Source organism: Stigmatopora nigra, chromosome 12 (genome assembly GCF_051989575.1).
Source record: "Stigmatopora nigra isolate UIUO_SnigA chromosome 12, RoL_Snig_1.1, whole genome shotgun sequence".
In the NCBI taxonomy this organism is placed as follows: domain Eukaryota; kingdom Metazoa; phylum Chordata; class Actinopteri; order Syngnathiformes; family Syngnathidae; genus Stigmatopora; species Stigmatopora nigra.
In genome coordinates this window covers 6250455-6267092 of record NC_135519.1, presented here as the reverse complement: position 1 = coordinate 6267092, position 16638 = coordinate 6250455, and the positions used below count along the sequence as shown (strand labels likewise).

The following is a 16638-nucleotide window of genomic DNA, read 5'->3' as shown; positions in this document are numbered from 1 at the left end:
CCTGTAAAGGGGAAAAAGTCACAAAATGTGCATGGGAAGCTTCATTCTCAACAATAATTATCTTAAGCCATGATCCAATGACGGTTTACATCAATTCATATTTTTTATAATGAAATCGTATCCAACTCGAGTGGAGTGGGCGTGGCTGGCGCACTTAGTAACTAAACGTCATGCGACTTGAAATCGTCGCTTGCCCTCAAATTTTCAAACTCAGAAGCGGACACGCAAGTAAACGACACGGGTCAATTCTCCGATGCAAATAAGGGTGAAACTCAAGTTCTACTCCAGCGGAATCTACAACAACATAGTTTGAAAACGCCATCTTTGTGCCACATAGTCCTGACAAGCATGGAATCCGGATTACTTGGTCGTAAAGCAAAGTTGTTTTGGCTTGTTCTGTTTACAAGTGGAGGTGAGTTGATCAATTGAGACTAAGCGGGCGTGTGGCAGCTTGTTGACACTTTTGCCCCTTGTTTTTTATCCTAAAGATGCTGCAACTTTGCTTTGTAGATGATTTTGCGCTCATATGCGTCAAATAATACTGTTTTATCATCTAATCACTTTCTTTCATGCTCAGTTTTATAAAATATATTGGTGAGAGCTTATCTATTCTAATCATTTAACTTTCTATTGAAAAAATAATCAAAATAAGCAAATCTATAAAAAAACAGTAAAGAAAGGTAAAATACAACATGCAAGCTCAACATCTTAAATTGAATAGACTACAAAAGTAGTTCTAACAACATTATTATAGTAACAAAACTGTGAACAAATCGTCTTTTACAGTTTACAACAAGGAATATCTTTATCCCATACCACCCCCTAAAATGAATGTACTAAATATTGTTCTCCATGACATCTTAGTGATCATTATAACTTTTTATACCTGTATAATAAAATGTCTTTGTCAAGGACTTTGTCATGCAAGTTTAGGCAGCTGACAGTGTTTTAGTGAGAGGGGCCAGCTGTTGCCTTGAGGCGTAGGGTGCTGACACCTCACGGCCACTTTACGCCTGGAGCATTACCCTCTGGTTTATTCCAATGTGAGGATTAAATATGACAATATGGTCATTTAGAAGGCATCCTGTGGAAACTGATGAGGCTAATTTAAAAAAAAAAAAAAGTCCCCCAGGGTGCCCAGCTCCTTCTCTACACAGCCTTGTTGTGTCTTATTTGTCATGCCGTTTCCTTTCCTCTGAGCCCAAACAGCTGCTTATGCCACTGTCACTAATGGCCTTCTCCTCCACCATCCATGGCCTGAGACAAACAATCCATGATTTCAAGAAGAGATAAACATTTTCGCTTCCCAAGCAACTCAGTGACGCTCGAAAAAAAAGACAAATGTGTAGCCCACATGCAACCTTGTCTACTCCCCCCTCCCTCCCGTTAACAACATGTAACGCATTGATTGTCTGTGCAAAATAAGTCAATATTTGGGGACAGTGATTGAAAATGCTTTCCTGGGTCAGTCCCATCAACAGGATGTGGCCTGAGGGAGCTTTTCTCTATAAGGCAGGATGTGAGTATAGTGAGAAGACGCCCTGTGTTGTACTATTCGGGTATCATATTTGTTAAAAGGACTGCAAGTGGATACTATACATCCAGAAAGCCATCGCTCAGCTAGAAAGTCTCTCAATGCTTATTTGACTTAGTTTGAAAGAACAATATTGACCGTCAATGATAAAACCTTGACTCGCAGTAACAATAACAACAATCCAGATACCATATGGAAGAACCAAAACTTTTAGTCAAAGACAATTGGCTGACACATTACCTGGATTTTCTATATTGTGAGGCATGAAAAAGAATTAGCTTTGTTTTTGTTTCTCCCAGAGGTTTCAACTGAAATGATTGGTGTGTGCTAAAGGGATATTCTGGCAGTCTCCTGCTGGTTTCATTAACCCTTAATAGTCTCTAATTCATTTGCATTTGTAGGAGGTGTGAAAAGGAGTTGACACTTGAGTAAATATAGTGAATTCTCAGGGAAATGTTACTCGATGTACCAGGTGGTCATTTGGGTTGCAGCAGAACCTTTTTGGTAGGATCTAAAATTTGCTCACCAGTAACTTTGGAGTAATCTGGCCTAAACAGTCTGACAGATGCAAAAAGTAGGCTGTTTCAGAGCCCTAATGGACCATCGCAATCCAAAATTTAACATTACAACAAAGCCCAAACCCAAATACCGGGTGGATGCGAAACTATTTAAAAGAAATACCTAACTGACCTGTAACCCCAGTTTGATTGATACTTGGGGAAACACCCCCCACCACACCTACAGCTTGACATTAGATACTGCCTGTTGTGCTAAAATTCAAATCAGATGATTCTAAAATGTTGCTAGTTTGAGTCATCACAATTTCCCCCCTGTTGTCCAGATGTACATTTAGGAGAATACTTCAACAGTTGACAAAAGAAAGCATGGAAGAGTTGCCAAAACATAGCTAAAAAGCTCAAGTCAGGGTGGGATTGAAACAAGAGTGGACAAGAGCTTCCCCTCCTATTGTCCCTGCACAGTGGCAGGAACAGCCACGGGGCCAAGATTCACTTTAATCAACCCTCCATGGACTTCCTATGGCCTTTGGCGTACAATGGCTGGTGCAGAGTTCACCTCAGTGCCACACAGTTCCATTTAAATATGCATACTACATGCCATCTTATCAATACCCTGATATCATATCTAGCAGAGTTCCAATTTTTTTAGGTTTTCCTTCCACTCCATGGTTGCAACAAGTTGTGCCCAAAGATGACAGCAGATGGTAAACACCTGCAGTCGACTTCCCTGGAGTGGAGTGTAAGTTTGCAGGCAACCTGTTTGACATGCTCAGAGAAGAAAACCAGCAGCTATATTTCCGTGTGATTTGCTGTAGTTGTCAGTAGCAAGAAGCCAGCCAGGCGGGAGGAAGGAGCAGAAGAAGAGTGTCTTGTTTGTCTGGCATGACATTTTCAGGAAGGATGTCCACTCCTCAAATCGTGACACACCCACATCTAAAATCTCCATAGAATCAGTGCAATAATGCACAAGCTAATAATGCATATATATACTCCCTTTCTCTTCTTGTCCTCATGCCTTTTTTCCCAGAGGATCAGAATTGGATATAAACAAGTTTAGATTGCTAAATGGTGTTCATTTATTTGTAAGTACTAACTACCCTGTTGGCTAACATTGTCAATACAATGTGATAGCTTAATGCCAGCCTTGACATTTTCTATGACTGTCAATAGAATACATAAACAGTAGATTTTTGCAAAATGTTCAGCAACAGCTAACACATTCAGAAAATCATAACCAAAACAGCTCAATTCATCATATTGAATGTCCATTTTCTTATGTTAGTTTATGTAAAACTGAATATTTATCATTTGTTTGCAACCCTATTTTGTGCTGTGAAAAAGATTTTGGCAAAAACAGGAGTTGAAACTTTTGTCCTTCACTTTGTTCCCTACATTGCTTTGCAAATTCTTATAAAAATACTAAGATAGATAAATGTAATACATTTTCCAAGGCATCAGATTAAGACTAATTCTGCATTTCCTCCAAATCATGTAACTCAGACTTGTGCAAAAATACTATGTTATTGTCTCATCACTCCTTCACAAAATGACAAAAAATACTGTACTTAAGAAAATACTTTTACATCTGGATAGAATCCCATTTCTCAAAAAAATTCAAGTCGTCATGGGAATGGAATGAAGTGAGCCATACCTAAAATAAGAATGGCACAGTTCTAAAATAGCAGATCTAATAATATTATTCTAAGGAGTTGCAATTTAATCACCCAGTTAATAATCTGTGTATGCTGCTGTGCTAAAGTGACGAACAGGATGTGGTAAGAACTGTGGCAAGTCACGCTTCGAAAAGAAATGTGTTTTTGGTTTCTAAAATGTACACGAATTGCAGCACAACAATCCCTGTCTACTGTTTCACGAGAATGGGCCGGTCACCACTCTGCCGTGGTCAGTGGTGTTTGTAGGGGGAGACCACAATTCAATCCCGCCCAAGCAAAAATAGCCGTGTTTAGAAAATGAAAATACGCATAAACCACACACATTGCAATGTTTTAAAAAAAAAACTGCACAGATGAAGTGGAGTTAAACTATTTACTCTCTCTATAACCACATATGACACACTCACATTCCACACTCTACACAACTGGCAGTAAAGAAATGCCTACTTCGGGTAATAAAACTCTGATTTTGTCTCGTCAACACCGCCGACTGTGAGCACTACCAGATGTAAACACAAGTTTTGTTAGAGTTTCACAGGCCACAAAGCAAAGAGCAACTCATTCTTGAGCATTCCCTTAATACCAGAGTGGGCTTTACAAGTCACGCTTTGGGTGTGAGGACCAACTAAATGATTGCAGTCAGCGTCTGCTTGAGGTTATACGCTTAACCACTGACTGCGTACAGATGACTGATCGTTTTATTCTTAACCCCAATATATTGTTTCCAATCCGTAGTTCTAGTGTGGCATCAATACCATTTTTTTTAAATGTCAGACAGGGCTCAAACGCAAATATTGTATCAAAAAGAGGAAACATTGAGCACAGATCAACAACTCACAAAAACCAGGAAGTTTGTAATGTGCTGAAATAGGGCATGGGATGTTGTTGTACTTTGTAAGAACTTTAAATCCCAAAAGGCTTGCTAGTTGGTATTGTTTGTGTTTGCATGATATGCATGCTTGTTTTGACAGGTGTTATTAAAGCTTCTGTTCTTTCTTTAATGCACAGTATTTGCTGTATTTTATATGATGTGTAAAGTGTTTTAATTCCCACAGGATATAAACTTGTCTATTTCTATATTTCCTTACTTGATTCTAACAGGAATTTAATTGTATCTTGGAATTCAACAACAGTTCCTCATGAATTTAATGTATTACATGTTTTTCTTTCCAGCTACTGGTATGACGTCCAGTTCTGTCTCTTCACTGACTATTTCTGCCCCTCACTTAATCTGGAGCTGTCCAGAAGGAGCAACTTTCAAACCAATCTGCGCTGAGACAGGAGCTCCATCAGCCTCCTCTGACATCTTAAAACACGCCTGGCTTTTCACACCGCACAGCGACAAACACTGCATGGCGGTGGGCCCGCGTCACATGACGTACGGTCACCCACATGGAAACCACAGCTTGCCACCAGGAGTCAAATTTGGATATTCACACAACAACTTCTGGATGGTTCTGCAAAATGTGACAATCGCGGACCAGGGACGCTACTGCTGCATTGTCCGAGATTTGCACCTGGACCATAAACAAGCAAACCTTGTGCAAAGTTCCCACAGTCATGTTATACTCCATATTACACCACGTAAGTATAATATAGTAGCATAAGCTCACTTGTTTTAGATCAACCGAGTTTGCAATTGATCTAATTTGCAAATCCCATTTTTCCTGTACAGGAAGAGATTGGTCTCAAGAATGTTCATTCATCGATCCTTCACTTCCTGGAGGTTTGTCATCCTACTTCAACCCTCTTATAAATGAGTCTGTTTACCCAGTAGGAGATATTATTTATAATTCTAACTGGAAAATAACAACCAAGTGGCTGCTACCAAAATCTTCCAGTAGACCAACATATTCCAGTAGAATAATCTTCGTAGATTGATTTCCTGACCAACATCTCAATCCCTGTTGTATGCCATATTGCGGGATAACCGTTTCCATGATACCAGTCCCATTGTTTCTGCTCTATTTTCAGGTGCTGTGCCAGTGGCTTTGGCCATAGCAGCCTGCATCCTGGCTCTACTTTCGCTGCCCATCATTTTGCTACTCGTCTACAGACAGAGGCAGGGCAACCATTCGAACAGACGTACGTATTTTCCACATGTCACACCAACAAAACCTTACACTTGGTCTAACTCCATCCCAAACAATACAAAGTGAAGCACAAACAATTCCACATTAAACGCCAATTGCTCTCAATATTTTCCTCTCGTGCTTTGTCTGAAAACATATTTCCCGTCTGCAACTCACATCAAGTGATCCCAGAGGAAAACTTCTTCACACACGATATGTGCCGTTCTTCTTTGTTTCACTTTATTCACAATAACCTGCTTCCTATTTCCTCTTTCCCAGGTGCTCAAGAGCTAGTGAGGATGGACAGGTATGTTTTCCCACAGTCTGCTAAGCAGCTGCTCTTCCGGGACGTGTTTTATTAAACATCTGGTCTTTTAAAGATGTTACACATTTAGTCAATCTGTAGTGCTTGCCTAGGCATTAGATTGAACCAGCATAGAGACACGAAGAATACAATAAAATAGGGGAAATGTCCCATATTTTCATACTACATTTTCTGTCTCTTCAGTGAAGCTCAGGGCCACGAGAACCCAGTGTTTCTTAAAGACTCCCCACGAGTGAAGACCCGTACCGTTGCTCAAATTATGACAAGGCAGTCCTCGGGGACAGGCCAGCATCTGTTGTCTGAACCAGGGACCCCCATGACTCCTTCTGCACAGGGGGATGTTTTCTTTCCGATAGAAGGTAAGCCAATCCTTATTTTTTAGACTTGTGACTGTGATTTCATTCCGGCCTAATATAAGAGGCCAACGCTCAGGCTTGGGGTCAAAAGAAATGACAATCTGATGTCAATTCTGGGAGCTGGATGGCTTAAGGTTCAAGAAATTAATGGGACTGCTTGTGTTATAAACTTGAGAACTTTGCTATGAAATCAAAAGCCTAGTGAAAGGGTTCTATTTCTCGTCAACCATAATTACTGAGAAGTTAAAGGAATGACTTGGAATTCATGTTTCAAAATGATAATGACAACAGCCTCTGATGCAATTGAAGAGTAACCATTGTCTGGAAATGTTGAAATGTCTCATATTTGCTGGAAGTGTCGGTGGATGCTTGTGCAAAATTGCGTGTTCACACTCAAATGAGACGGGCTTGCAACTTCCCTATTAAACAGCTGGGATCTCCATTTAAAAAAAACAACCTTATTAATGCATTGTTAAGTACTATCTTTCCTGGCATCAATGCTATGAGTTTACAAAATACAAATACAGTCAAGCTACTATCTGAAAAAGAGAAAATACAACCCAGAGCACTAGCAATTGGATTTTTCCAACAATTGCTCATATCCCTCACTTGTTGAAATTTGCGATTTATACAACATAAACCAATCTGACATCACTATTTTCGTTGCATACATATAGCCAAACTTCAGCTTTCTTCTTCGTCTTTTTGACTTACTGACCTTAAGATGAGAGGAACTTTCTGCAAATCGGGTTCCTCTTATTGTCAATATGGTGCAATTCAGATTTTTAAAAAAAAAGTGTTTTTCAGTTGCTTAAATGCTTTGCTAGATAAACATTTTTGACAGAATTATAGCAGTGGGTGGATAGAAGAAACCTAAATAGTAACATTTTCTTCCACTAATATATTTTATTCTCTGAGCATAGTAAGTATTAATTATGGTTTTATTAAAATTTCAGGTTATAAAACCTTTAAAACTAGATTTTGCGACATTTAAATGTCCTTTTGCTAACAATCAAAGTCATGACAGTAAGAAATATTTTTTCCCAATTTCCATTGATTGTTTGCAATCCCCAAGTATTTGTAATATGGAGTTTTAATCGAGAATTACTTGCTATCATGCCTTTTCTCTAACCAAACTTTTTCCTCCCGTCTATTCCAGATACAATCCCCGAGTCTCCAGACACCCTTCTATTTTAAAGAGGGCCGAGACTCCCTCCTTGCGCTAACTGCTGACCTGGAAAGAGCTTTGCAAACTTTTTCTCCTCCTCTGTGCCTGCAGAGCAACGTTCCCTCTCAGTCTGTCTCACAATTACCTCTACCGGGAATGTCGTCTGCGCACTGTTTGGTCTGCTGGAGGTAACGGAGCGAGTATGTTTAGAAATCAAACACGCTTTTCTGCACCTGCAAAAACTGGAGTCTAGAAGCAAGCTGTGATTGGGAACTCTAGTGTTGTGGCAGGGATGAAGGTACACCCCCATCTAAACACTGACTATGGGTGTGGGTGGGGTCCACTATTTGATACAGTGGAGTATTTGAGAGTGGGTTCGAGTTAGAGTTACAGTCAGGAAGTAATCAAAATATATTTACTCACTTGTGAGGGTTTGATTTGTGTCACTCGAAGTAGTCAAAAATTTGCAGTGACCTTGGATAAGATCATAAGTGCTAGGATTTGTTGTTTTGATGCTTTTTTTGTTATCTTTAAAGAATCATTGTCATGTATATTTTGCTGATTATCCCAGAATCTTTACAAGAATAATATAAGGCATTTAATCACTTTCAGGTGGTGGATTTTTCTGTTTTTTTTTATGTTGGAATTGAGTTCCATGGGGAAAAATGTGGTTTAATTGTAGTAGATATATGAAAGTGAAGGGAAAATGTAGCCATTGTGTGAAAGAGTTGTTGTTGTTGTGTGGCAGGATTTCAATGTATCATTTGCTTCAGGTTATTAGAAGAGAATATTATGTATATATGCTTTATTTTATTAAATATTCACATAGCCAAATATTTTATGCAACATTACGTTTGTGTGAGTTGAAAACCCAATGCTCTGCATATTGACCTCAATAATAAAAGATGGAGATTTTCCACTTTAGCTTTCTGGTTCCTTTTAACAATTTTTGTTGCATCAGGAAAATACTTGCTGATATTACGCAGACTGTTTACTTTTGTTAAAGTGATGCATTTAAAACATGGCAACATGGTCAGACATCACATGACATATATTGAAAGCTCAATGTTTAAAAAAAAAAAAGAAAATGTTTGAGCTGGAGAAGCAACATTTTCTTCCTCTTTTTTTGCAACTTGGTCTTGTGGCTTTCTTTGTAAAGCTGTTTCCTGTGTTGTCGGCAACTTCTCATTTTATTTTTCTGTGAAAAGTACTAAGTATATAATGAATACTATTCATAGCATTAGTCAATATAGAGAATTATAATTTTAGGGCCTAAATGAATCAAAGTATCCCTTTTCATGAATTTGCTGTCAATTTAAATTAAAATTGATCTGATTTGCTTTCCTCAATCTTATCTTACTTGCCCCAAGTGATCAAATTAGAACATAAAGTGAATGAACAAATGTTGGAGTGAGAAAAAATTGTTTCATATTATGATTCCTGAATTAAACTTTGAAAGAAATTATTGGAAATAATGTGGTATTATGTTTGTTGCCTGTAGTCAAATACTATAGTGTCACTGCATGTGTTGTTTATCCTTACTGAGAGAGGAGGTGTGCCATCATCTTCAACAGTCACAATAAGTCTGTAGTCCTGCTGCCGCTCTCGATCGGGAGGGGCGGGCCTTGTCACCATCTCCCCCGTCATGCGGTCCATACGAAAGGTCAAGTCTTGGTTTCCAGCAGTGATGTAATAAAACAACATGGCGTTAGGACCCGTGTCCCAATCGGTAGCCATCACTCGCAGGACGGATGTGCCTCCACCAACGTTCTACATGTGAAAGCATTGAAATAATCAATTGAAATAAACGGAATAAATCCATGTTTTAGGGTGTTTGAATCATACCTCGCTTATGCTGACGTTGTAGCCCCGTGGACTCTCAACAATAGGTGCATTGTCATTGACGTCTAGGATATTTATAGTGAGGGAGTGGTCTGTATGTCGGGCAGGTGAGCCGTTGTCAAAGGCACGCACCTGGAACAGCAAACAGTGCATATTCATGTGATTTGGAACAAAAAAAATAAAAAAAAATATCTGCATAAAATGCTAATATAAACCATGGCTTATTCTTGTCTGACCTTGAGCAAATAGCGATCCACAGACTCTCGGTCCAGTGCAGCATTGACATAGACCTCCCCATAGGTGTGGTTCACTGTCTTGATCTTAAACACATCTTCCATATTGCCTGCGACTAAAGTAAAGTTGACCTATGACGACATAAGGAGTAATAAAGAAGTAGAAGCAGACGAGAGACAGACGATGGAAAAGGTCGAATGCTTTCTCTCGTTTTTTTACCAGTCCGTTCAGTCCTGCATCTCGATCTCTTCCCAGAACGACAGCCACTTTCTTTCCCATGAGGGCGTTTTCTAAAATATCCACCGAAGTATCAGATGTGATGTCAAACTCTGGACTGTTGTCATTTTCATCAAGTATGGTGATTGACACCTTTCAAGGGACACAATTATATAGATGACTAAATCTTAAGATTTCAAGGGACACCCGCTGCTGACCACATGATCTTACCTTCTGTTTTTCCCAATAGGAAATGCAAATACAGAAAAATATATCAGTAAGTTCACCACAGCAGATTAATACAAAAACCACTTTAGAGACATTAAAACATGACAATTAGTGATTAATAAGCCTTAACCTCTAAAGACCAAGATTCTTGCAAGGCATCCATTTTTTATTTTATTTTTTTCATTTAGGCTAATTGGGACCTGATGAGTGTAAAAAAACAAAGAATAATCATTTTGTAAAATCTAAAAATATATCTATAAAAAAGCTAAAATAAGCATTGTTTTAGATCAATAAAAAACAGAATATTCAAAGATTTTAATCCAGTTCTTTCAATCGATTCATAAAAAAAACCCCTAAATATTATATCTAAAATGGTCCGGCCCACGTGAAATCAAGTTGACAATAAAGTGGCCCGCTAACCAACCCGAGTCTGACACCTTTGTGACCTATGAGGTTCAGGCAGATGAATTCATAAGCGACAATCCATACCACAGTTGAATCTTTTTTGGGTCCTCCATCATCCGCTACAACAGTCAGGGTATACGTGTCCCCCTTCTCTCTGTCGAGCAAACCGGTAACTGTGATCCTTCCCTGAAACATCATAATATACCTCAGCTTTCATCCAAACTCCAAGTGAAAACAAGCAGTAACATCATTATTAGTCTCACCGTGATGCTGTCTATCTTAAAAAGAGCCAGAGCTGCAGGTGATGTGTCTGGATCAAATCTATAAGTCAGCTGGTTTAAGTTGTCAGCAGACTGGGCCTGCACCTGAACAACTTCAGTCCCTGTGGCAATGTTCTCACGAAGAGACGCCTCGTAACCGGCTGAGAAGAATGCAACCGCTTCATCCAGTTCATTGAGTAGCGTGACATAAACGGTGCAGAAGCCTTGGTGGAAAGGTGGGGCCTGGTCAGTCGCTGAGATGTTCATTAGATAAGTGGTCTTTGTCTCATAGTCCAGGTAATCCACCGTGGTGACCAGGCCTGTGCTGACGTCTACTTCAAATTTGTGATTTGAGCCGGAAACTAGGGCATATGCTACTGCACCACCATCGCCTGTACAGAAAGTAAGAATAGTTCAGATGGACCGGTCAGAGAATATGCATATAGTACTCTGAACTAGGCTTGGACATCTCTACATTGTGGCGTCAAATTGAATTGCGAGAGAATCTCACATTCCAATGCCATAAACATAGTTCATTATTTGATACGTTCACATAGTGACTTTTTAGCATTAGTTTTGAATTGATCAATTGTTTTGGCTTTTGATAAAATAATTTGACAGTTGTTTGCTTGGAATCTGCTGATGGCACATTTAAAAAATGTATATATTTCATTTCTTTTGGTAAAACTAAATTATTGCATGACTGGAATGTTCCTTCATTTGTTGCCACCATGCTGCTTCAATTGGATTGGATATGTACTAGTGATAAACAAATGTAGATGTTTTTTCTTTTAGATTTTAGAGGTTTGCTGTAACACATGGCAAATGAGGAAGTGAACAGAGGAAGCATTGAAAGATAGTGCCAAATACCAAATGTGTATAATATTGACACTCTAAATAAGAAACCAATACAACCACGTAGAAAAAGATATGACAGGTCTATGAAAACAACATGTGGAGAAAAAAAATCTACCAAATAAATAAAGTTACAGTTCCACAACTCACTTCCTGTTAAATTTACCTGTGTCAGGGTCTGTGGCACGGACCACAATCACTGATGTGCCAACACCAGCAGTCTCCCTCAGGCCAAGGCGGTTGTACTGTTGCTGAGTAAACACTGGCACCTCATCGTTTGTATCGTCCACGTATACTATCACCTGTATCAGTTTTAAATCATAGTTGGAATGAACTATATTGTCCATACCTGAGCTAAAACTTTCAAGAACATTTCAGTACAGCATTGGCATTTTGCTGAAATTTTGATTGAAGTAATTCCTACAATTGTTCACAGAGGAGGGTTAGGGACTGGAAAAAAAGGTAGCCAAGATTCTGATTTGAAGAATTACGACGTTAGGTCAGAATTCTGACTTGGGCCAGAGCACGTTTCTTACTTCATTCTTGAAGTTTGAAGAATAAAGACGTACATTTGAGAATAAAGTTAAATTTTTTCCACCTTTTCTTTTCCCTTGGCCAAATACTCTTCTGTAAATGTCATGAAGTTATGTGAAAAGCACATCATCTTCATCTACTCACCCGTACAGAACTCCTCATGCTGCCCTCATCACTGTTGTAAGCTTCCACTTCTAATACATGTGAACTGCTCGTCTCCCTGTCCAAAGCCCGAAGGCCTCTGGTTAGTAGACCCATTTGTTTGTCAATGCTGAACAGATTTTGACTGTTACCTGTAATAAAAAAACACACACAGGCACACGTGGATTTGTGCACAAAGATTTGATATTGTCCCGGACTCCACCCCTCCATCCACAAGAAACTGGGTGAGTGGCTTTCATCTGTTTGAAATGCAAATGTCATGCAAATTTGAAAGCTGTGAAGATGGATGTTTACTCCTTTTTTTAGATAGTTACTGAAAATATACCCTAAATATCCATTTGTGCCGTTGATCGCAGAATTTGAAATAAAACGAGATGTTACATGTCTACTCATGACACACAAGCAGACATGTGAAGTTGTCTACACAGTAACATTCTTACCAGTAATAATCCTATAGAGGACAAGGCCATTCTCCCCCTGGTCTGCATCAGTAGCTTGTACCTAAACAAGCACACAAAAAGACTATGTCATTAAAAGTGTCCATCCCAGAATCAGAATGGTGCTGCATATTTCTTTTCTTTGCACCGAGCTCATCTCATTTTTCATAGACTGCGGTTCATTGTTTTCCTTTACCTTGCTCCTCAGAAACCTTTACCAAACTATTGGTATCTGTCTTTTGTGTGGAACCACTAGCAGCCAGCCAGCATCTCGTTGCCACAACAACAACATAACAACCCCACAGAGTTCGGCATCGAAATGTTTTTTTTCTCTCGCATTGAGTGTCGGCGGCAGGCATCCAGAAGCAGCGAGAAGCCGAGCGCAGACAGCACGGCTCCTTTGGAGCATACGCTGATAAAAAGTGGAGCACGCTTGAATGGACCATGTCATGAGACTGACTTGTGAATCTGGAAATCTTGTTGGCACAGGATGAGGCCGACTTCATCGCTCACTTGTGCTTCACTGTGGATGTGGCAAAACCCACAGCGGTGTTCACAAAGTGCATATTAAATTGCATTACGACACAGTCAAGCACATTTGCTCAGGTATGCATGTATGCTTATGCACCCCCCACCCACCCACCCACCCACCCACACACACACACACACACACACACACACACACACACACACACACCACTACTACTACTACTACTACTACTACTCTCTCTCCCTGTGTGTCCTTCTTTCCTCCCTCGCTAGAAGGTTGAAGAGGGGCCCAACTTCACTCTCATTAGCTTTATAAAGCAGTGTGCAGAAGAAGAGGAGAAAAAGGAGGAGAGGGGAGGGGTGGCAGGCAGAAAAAAAGAATCTGGGGGGTCAGCTTGGTGAGTGATGAATAGGGTATTACACAGTGGACTGCACCACTTAGGCCTTTAAAGGGGGTGCCTAAACTAGGAAAAGTAAATTGAAGAGCCAGATGTTAGTGGGGTAAAGACATGATGTCGGTGAGTAGAGAGTAGTTGAGCACTATGTTTTAAGATAGTTGAGATGGAGGCAAGGGAGTCTCTTAATAGGGCAAGTAGCAAAAGCGAGATGTTTATACATTGATGCCGTTACCCACGTTTCACCCTAACCCCTCACCACTGCCCTCCTCCTCCTCCTCCCGAGAATTTCCCTTCTTGTGTCTGGGAAAGGAACACTTTTACGGGGGAAAACAAGTGTGGAGCCAAGGAACAGGTCTGACCTTAGTTACAGGAACTGGTGCTGTTCTATACAGAAACGTTGGGCTGTGAGTATGTGTTTTTAAAAGTTCTTTTTGTCCTGAAATATGTGAATGTTTAAAGTTGTTTTTTTCTCTCCCATGGATGTATAGGAATGTTTATTTCTGGGCAAATCATGTAGATTGATAGTTTAGTAGTTTGACAGATTGCTGGTTGGCTGAATTTGTCAACAGATGGTTAGAAAAAGAAGACTCTCCGATTGGCCGCTTGCATCGGATAAAAAACTTAAAGACGCCAGCGACTTTGTACGGTTTGGCGTAGCCATTAAAGGAAAGCATGCGTTTAAGTCACTGACTAATGAAGTGACTCTTGAACAAGCCTTTTGCTCCACTGACCTGTCTCCCAACTATCCTGGCATTTAGTCTTGAAAATAATTTCACATCCCAGTGTGTTTCTGTTAAACTGATAAGCTCCCATTTGTCCCCGCTGCATTAAGGATGATGACATTTACAAATGTTAGTATGGTGAAGATGAGGGCGCAGAGAAGAAAGAGGGATAATTGGAGACCTGGGTCGAAGAGGTGGATGCCTTGCATTTTGCAAGGGCCTTTTTAATAAACCAATTTGTTTTGCACGAAAGAAATCTTGTCAAGCGCTGACTATTTTTCTAACCTTGCTTTAAAAGCCACATAATTGCTCCAAGTGCCAAATACTCACCAAATATGCACATTTATATGCACTTTGATGAATTATTTTTGCATGTGTGCGCTAATGTAGAAAAGATTGATTGTTTAATTACAATTAAAACCTACCCTGAAATAATTTTTTAAAACTATTTCAACCAGCTCAACGGCAACATGAACACAACTAATCTGGCAACCAACTTGACTTTCCCGTCCACGACAGAAGATACGATGCTCAATGTATCAACCACGGCCGTCACCCCCACTGCTCCCCCTTATTCCTTAGACATCCATGACCCAGAATTCACCATTATGATAGTACTGGGATTATCATTGCTACTGGCCGGTTTGGCGATCTTCTTGGCATTTTGTCGGCGCAGTGAGCAAGACGGGGGTTGCGAGGCCAGCTGTGGCTCTGGAGAAACTCTGAAACCTGGAAGAAGCCAATCGAGTGAGCCGCAGCTCAAAGTGTGGAAGAGGCTGGGCTCTTATCGGCGCTCGTACAATCTGTCCTTTAGAAGACCCCCTCATCGGAGGCCACACGAGCAGAGGAACACACGTGCTTCCAATTCTACGGACGCTAGGACTCTGCAGCCGGGGGTCCGCACAGAGCCCCATCTTACGACCCCTTGCTTGTATGACTATGTCACTGAGATTTAAATAGACAAAAAATCCTGGACTGACAGCTTAACTGAAATTGTATGACATGAGAAAACTATCTGGGTTTTGGATTCCAAATGTGTTAAAAGTTGATCATTTGAAGGAGGTGCTGGTAGTTTTTTTTTATTAGGAGACAACAATATCTGTTAATTCACTACTATGTGAGCATTTCATGTATTTTTTACAGTTTAGTTAACAATAGTAATCTGATTTGCTCAATTTGACAGTTAATTGTCAGTAAAGAGTAAAATACTGCAGATTATTTTTGATCAATGAGGGTGGTTACTTTCCTCAGCTACTTTAAATGGGATATTTTTTTTGTGTTAGAGATTGTTTCATCAAACAATAAATGTGATTTTTTCTTAAGTGTGACTATGGATGTTGTAATGTTTCACCTGGAGGATACTGGCTCCCTTGGGGACCGTCTCCAGTATGCTGGTCTCGTAGCTATTTTGGAGGAAGATGGGTCTGTTGTCATTAACGTCCTGAACCTCAACAAACACAGTTGCTGTGCCTGTCCTCCTGCTGCCTGCTGGACCATTGTCTTTGAATACAGACAGAACCAGTTGAGAAAAAGTCAGCGTTTGGTAGAAATATACACATAACACAGCATTTTCTATCAACAGTTTCAAGTGAAAATTCCAATGAGGTTATGCCTGAGTACAATGTCTAAAAAAGACTGATTGATATCACTTTTTAAAATGCTTCTCTGTGAAACAAGCATGCCCAATGCGTTAACAATCTTTCATAAAGATATGATATATATCAAAACAACACTGTTTTCTGTTAAGTGGTAGATTTTTCTTGAGGCATAAGGGCTTTTTTTGTTTGTTTTTTTCACATGATGCATTTCAACGTAAGCATTTACCAAACAGGAAACCCTCAGTTCTCTTGTCGAAAAAGACGGTTGAGTAAACACTTGAGATGACTGTTGAAGTTCTTCTATTTTTTAAAACCGTCATACAAAAAAGAGGCGCTATAAAGAAAACAAACAAAAAAAGAATAAGATAATATGGGTTGCTGTACCTATGGCTTCTATGACCATTGTGTATGCTGCCTGAGTTTCTCTGTCCAGGCCAACGACGGTCCGAACAATGCCGTCTCTGAAGCCAACGCTGAATTTACCATCCTGATTCCCACCTTCAAACATAAATGCACATCTTAGCAAAACACACACGGGGAGGACAGCTACAATATGTACATAATAGCTCACGTGACTGTGAAAATTGTCAGCAAATTGATGCAAATAACCTA

General features: G+C 39.9%; 2 protein-coding genes across 2 annotated transcripts in view; one reads left to right on the top strand and one right to left on the bottom strand.

The window, feature by feature from the left end:
* The window catches only part of cdh23 (cadherin-related 23), an 88324-nt gene that overhangs the window by 12856 nt on the left and 58830 nt on the right, over positions 1-16638 (bottom strand). The window contains exons 26-36 of the mRNA XM_077729655.1: positions 16411-16524; positions 15780-15928; positions 12823-12883; positions 12365-12513; positions 11853-11988; positions 10835-11223; positions 10656-10757; positions 9942-10091; positions 9725-9853; positions 9492-9620; positions 9189-9416 (exon numbers count right to left, since the gene is read on the bottom strand). Of these exons, the coding sequence (XP_077585781.1) occupies positions 9189-9416; positions 9492-9620; positions 9725-9853; positions 9942-10091; positions 10656-10757; positions 10835-11223; positions 11853-11988; positions 12365-12513; positions 12823-12883; positions 15780-15928; positions 16411-16524 (1736 nt within the window). The remainder of the gene's footprint in view (positions 1-9188; positions 9417-9491; positions 9621-9724; positions 9854-9941; positions 10092-10655; positions 10758-10834; positions 11224-11852; positions 11989-12364; positions 12514-12822; positions 12884-15779; positions 15929-16410; positions 16525-16638) is intronic.
* Positions 212-8570, top strand: vsir (V-set immunoregulatory receptor). The gene is made up of 7 exons (XM_077729656.1): positions 212-412; positions 4899-5309; positions 5401-5451; positions 5700-5810; positions 6077-6104; positions 6306-6481; positions 7638-8570. Exons 1-7 carry the CDS (start codon positions 349-351, stop codon positions 7673-7675), a joined length of 879 nt encoding a protein of 292 aa, XP_077585782.1. The 5' UTR covers positions 212-348; the 3' UTR covers positions 7676-8570.

What these genes read in the sequence shown, in the direction of transcription:
- vsir (XM_077729656.1), top strand. Translation starts at nt 349, where the DNA reads ATGGAATCCGGATTACTTGGTCGTAAAGCAAAGTTGTTTTGGCTTGTT. An exon ending in TATACTCCATATTACACCAC is followed by an intron (nt 5,310 to 5,400) that starts GTAAGTATAATA and finishes TTTCCTGTACAG; the next exon opens with GAAGAGATTGGTCTCAAGAA. An exon ending in TGTTTTCTTTCCGATAGAAG is followed by an intron (nt 6,482 to 7,637) that starts GTAAGCCAATCC and finishes CGTCTATTCCAG; the next exon opens with ATACAATCCCCGAGTCTCCA.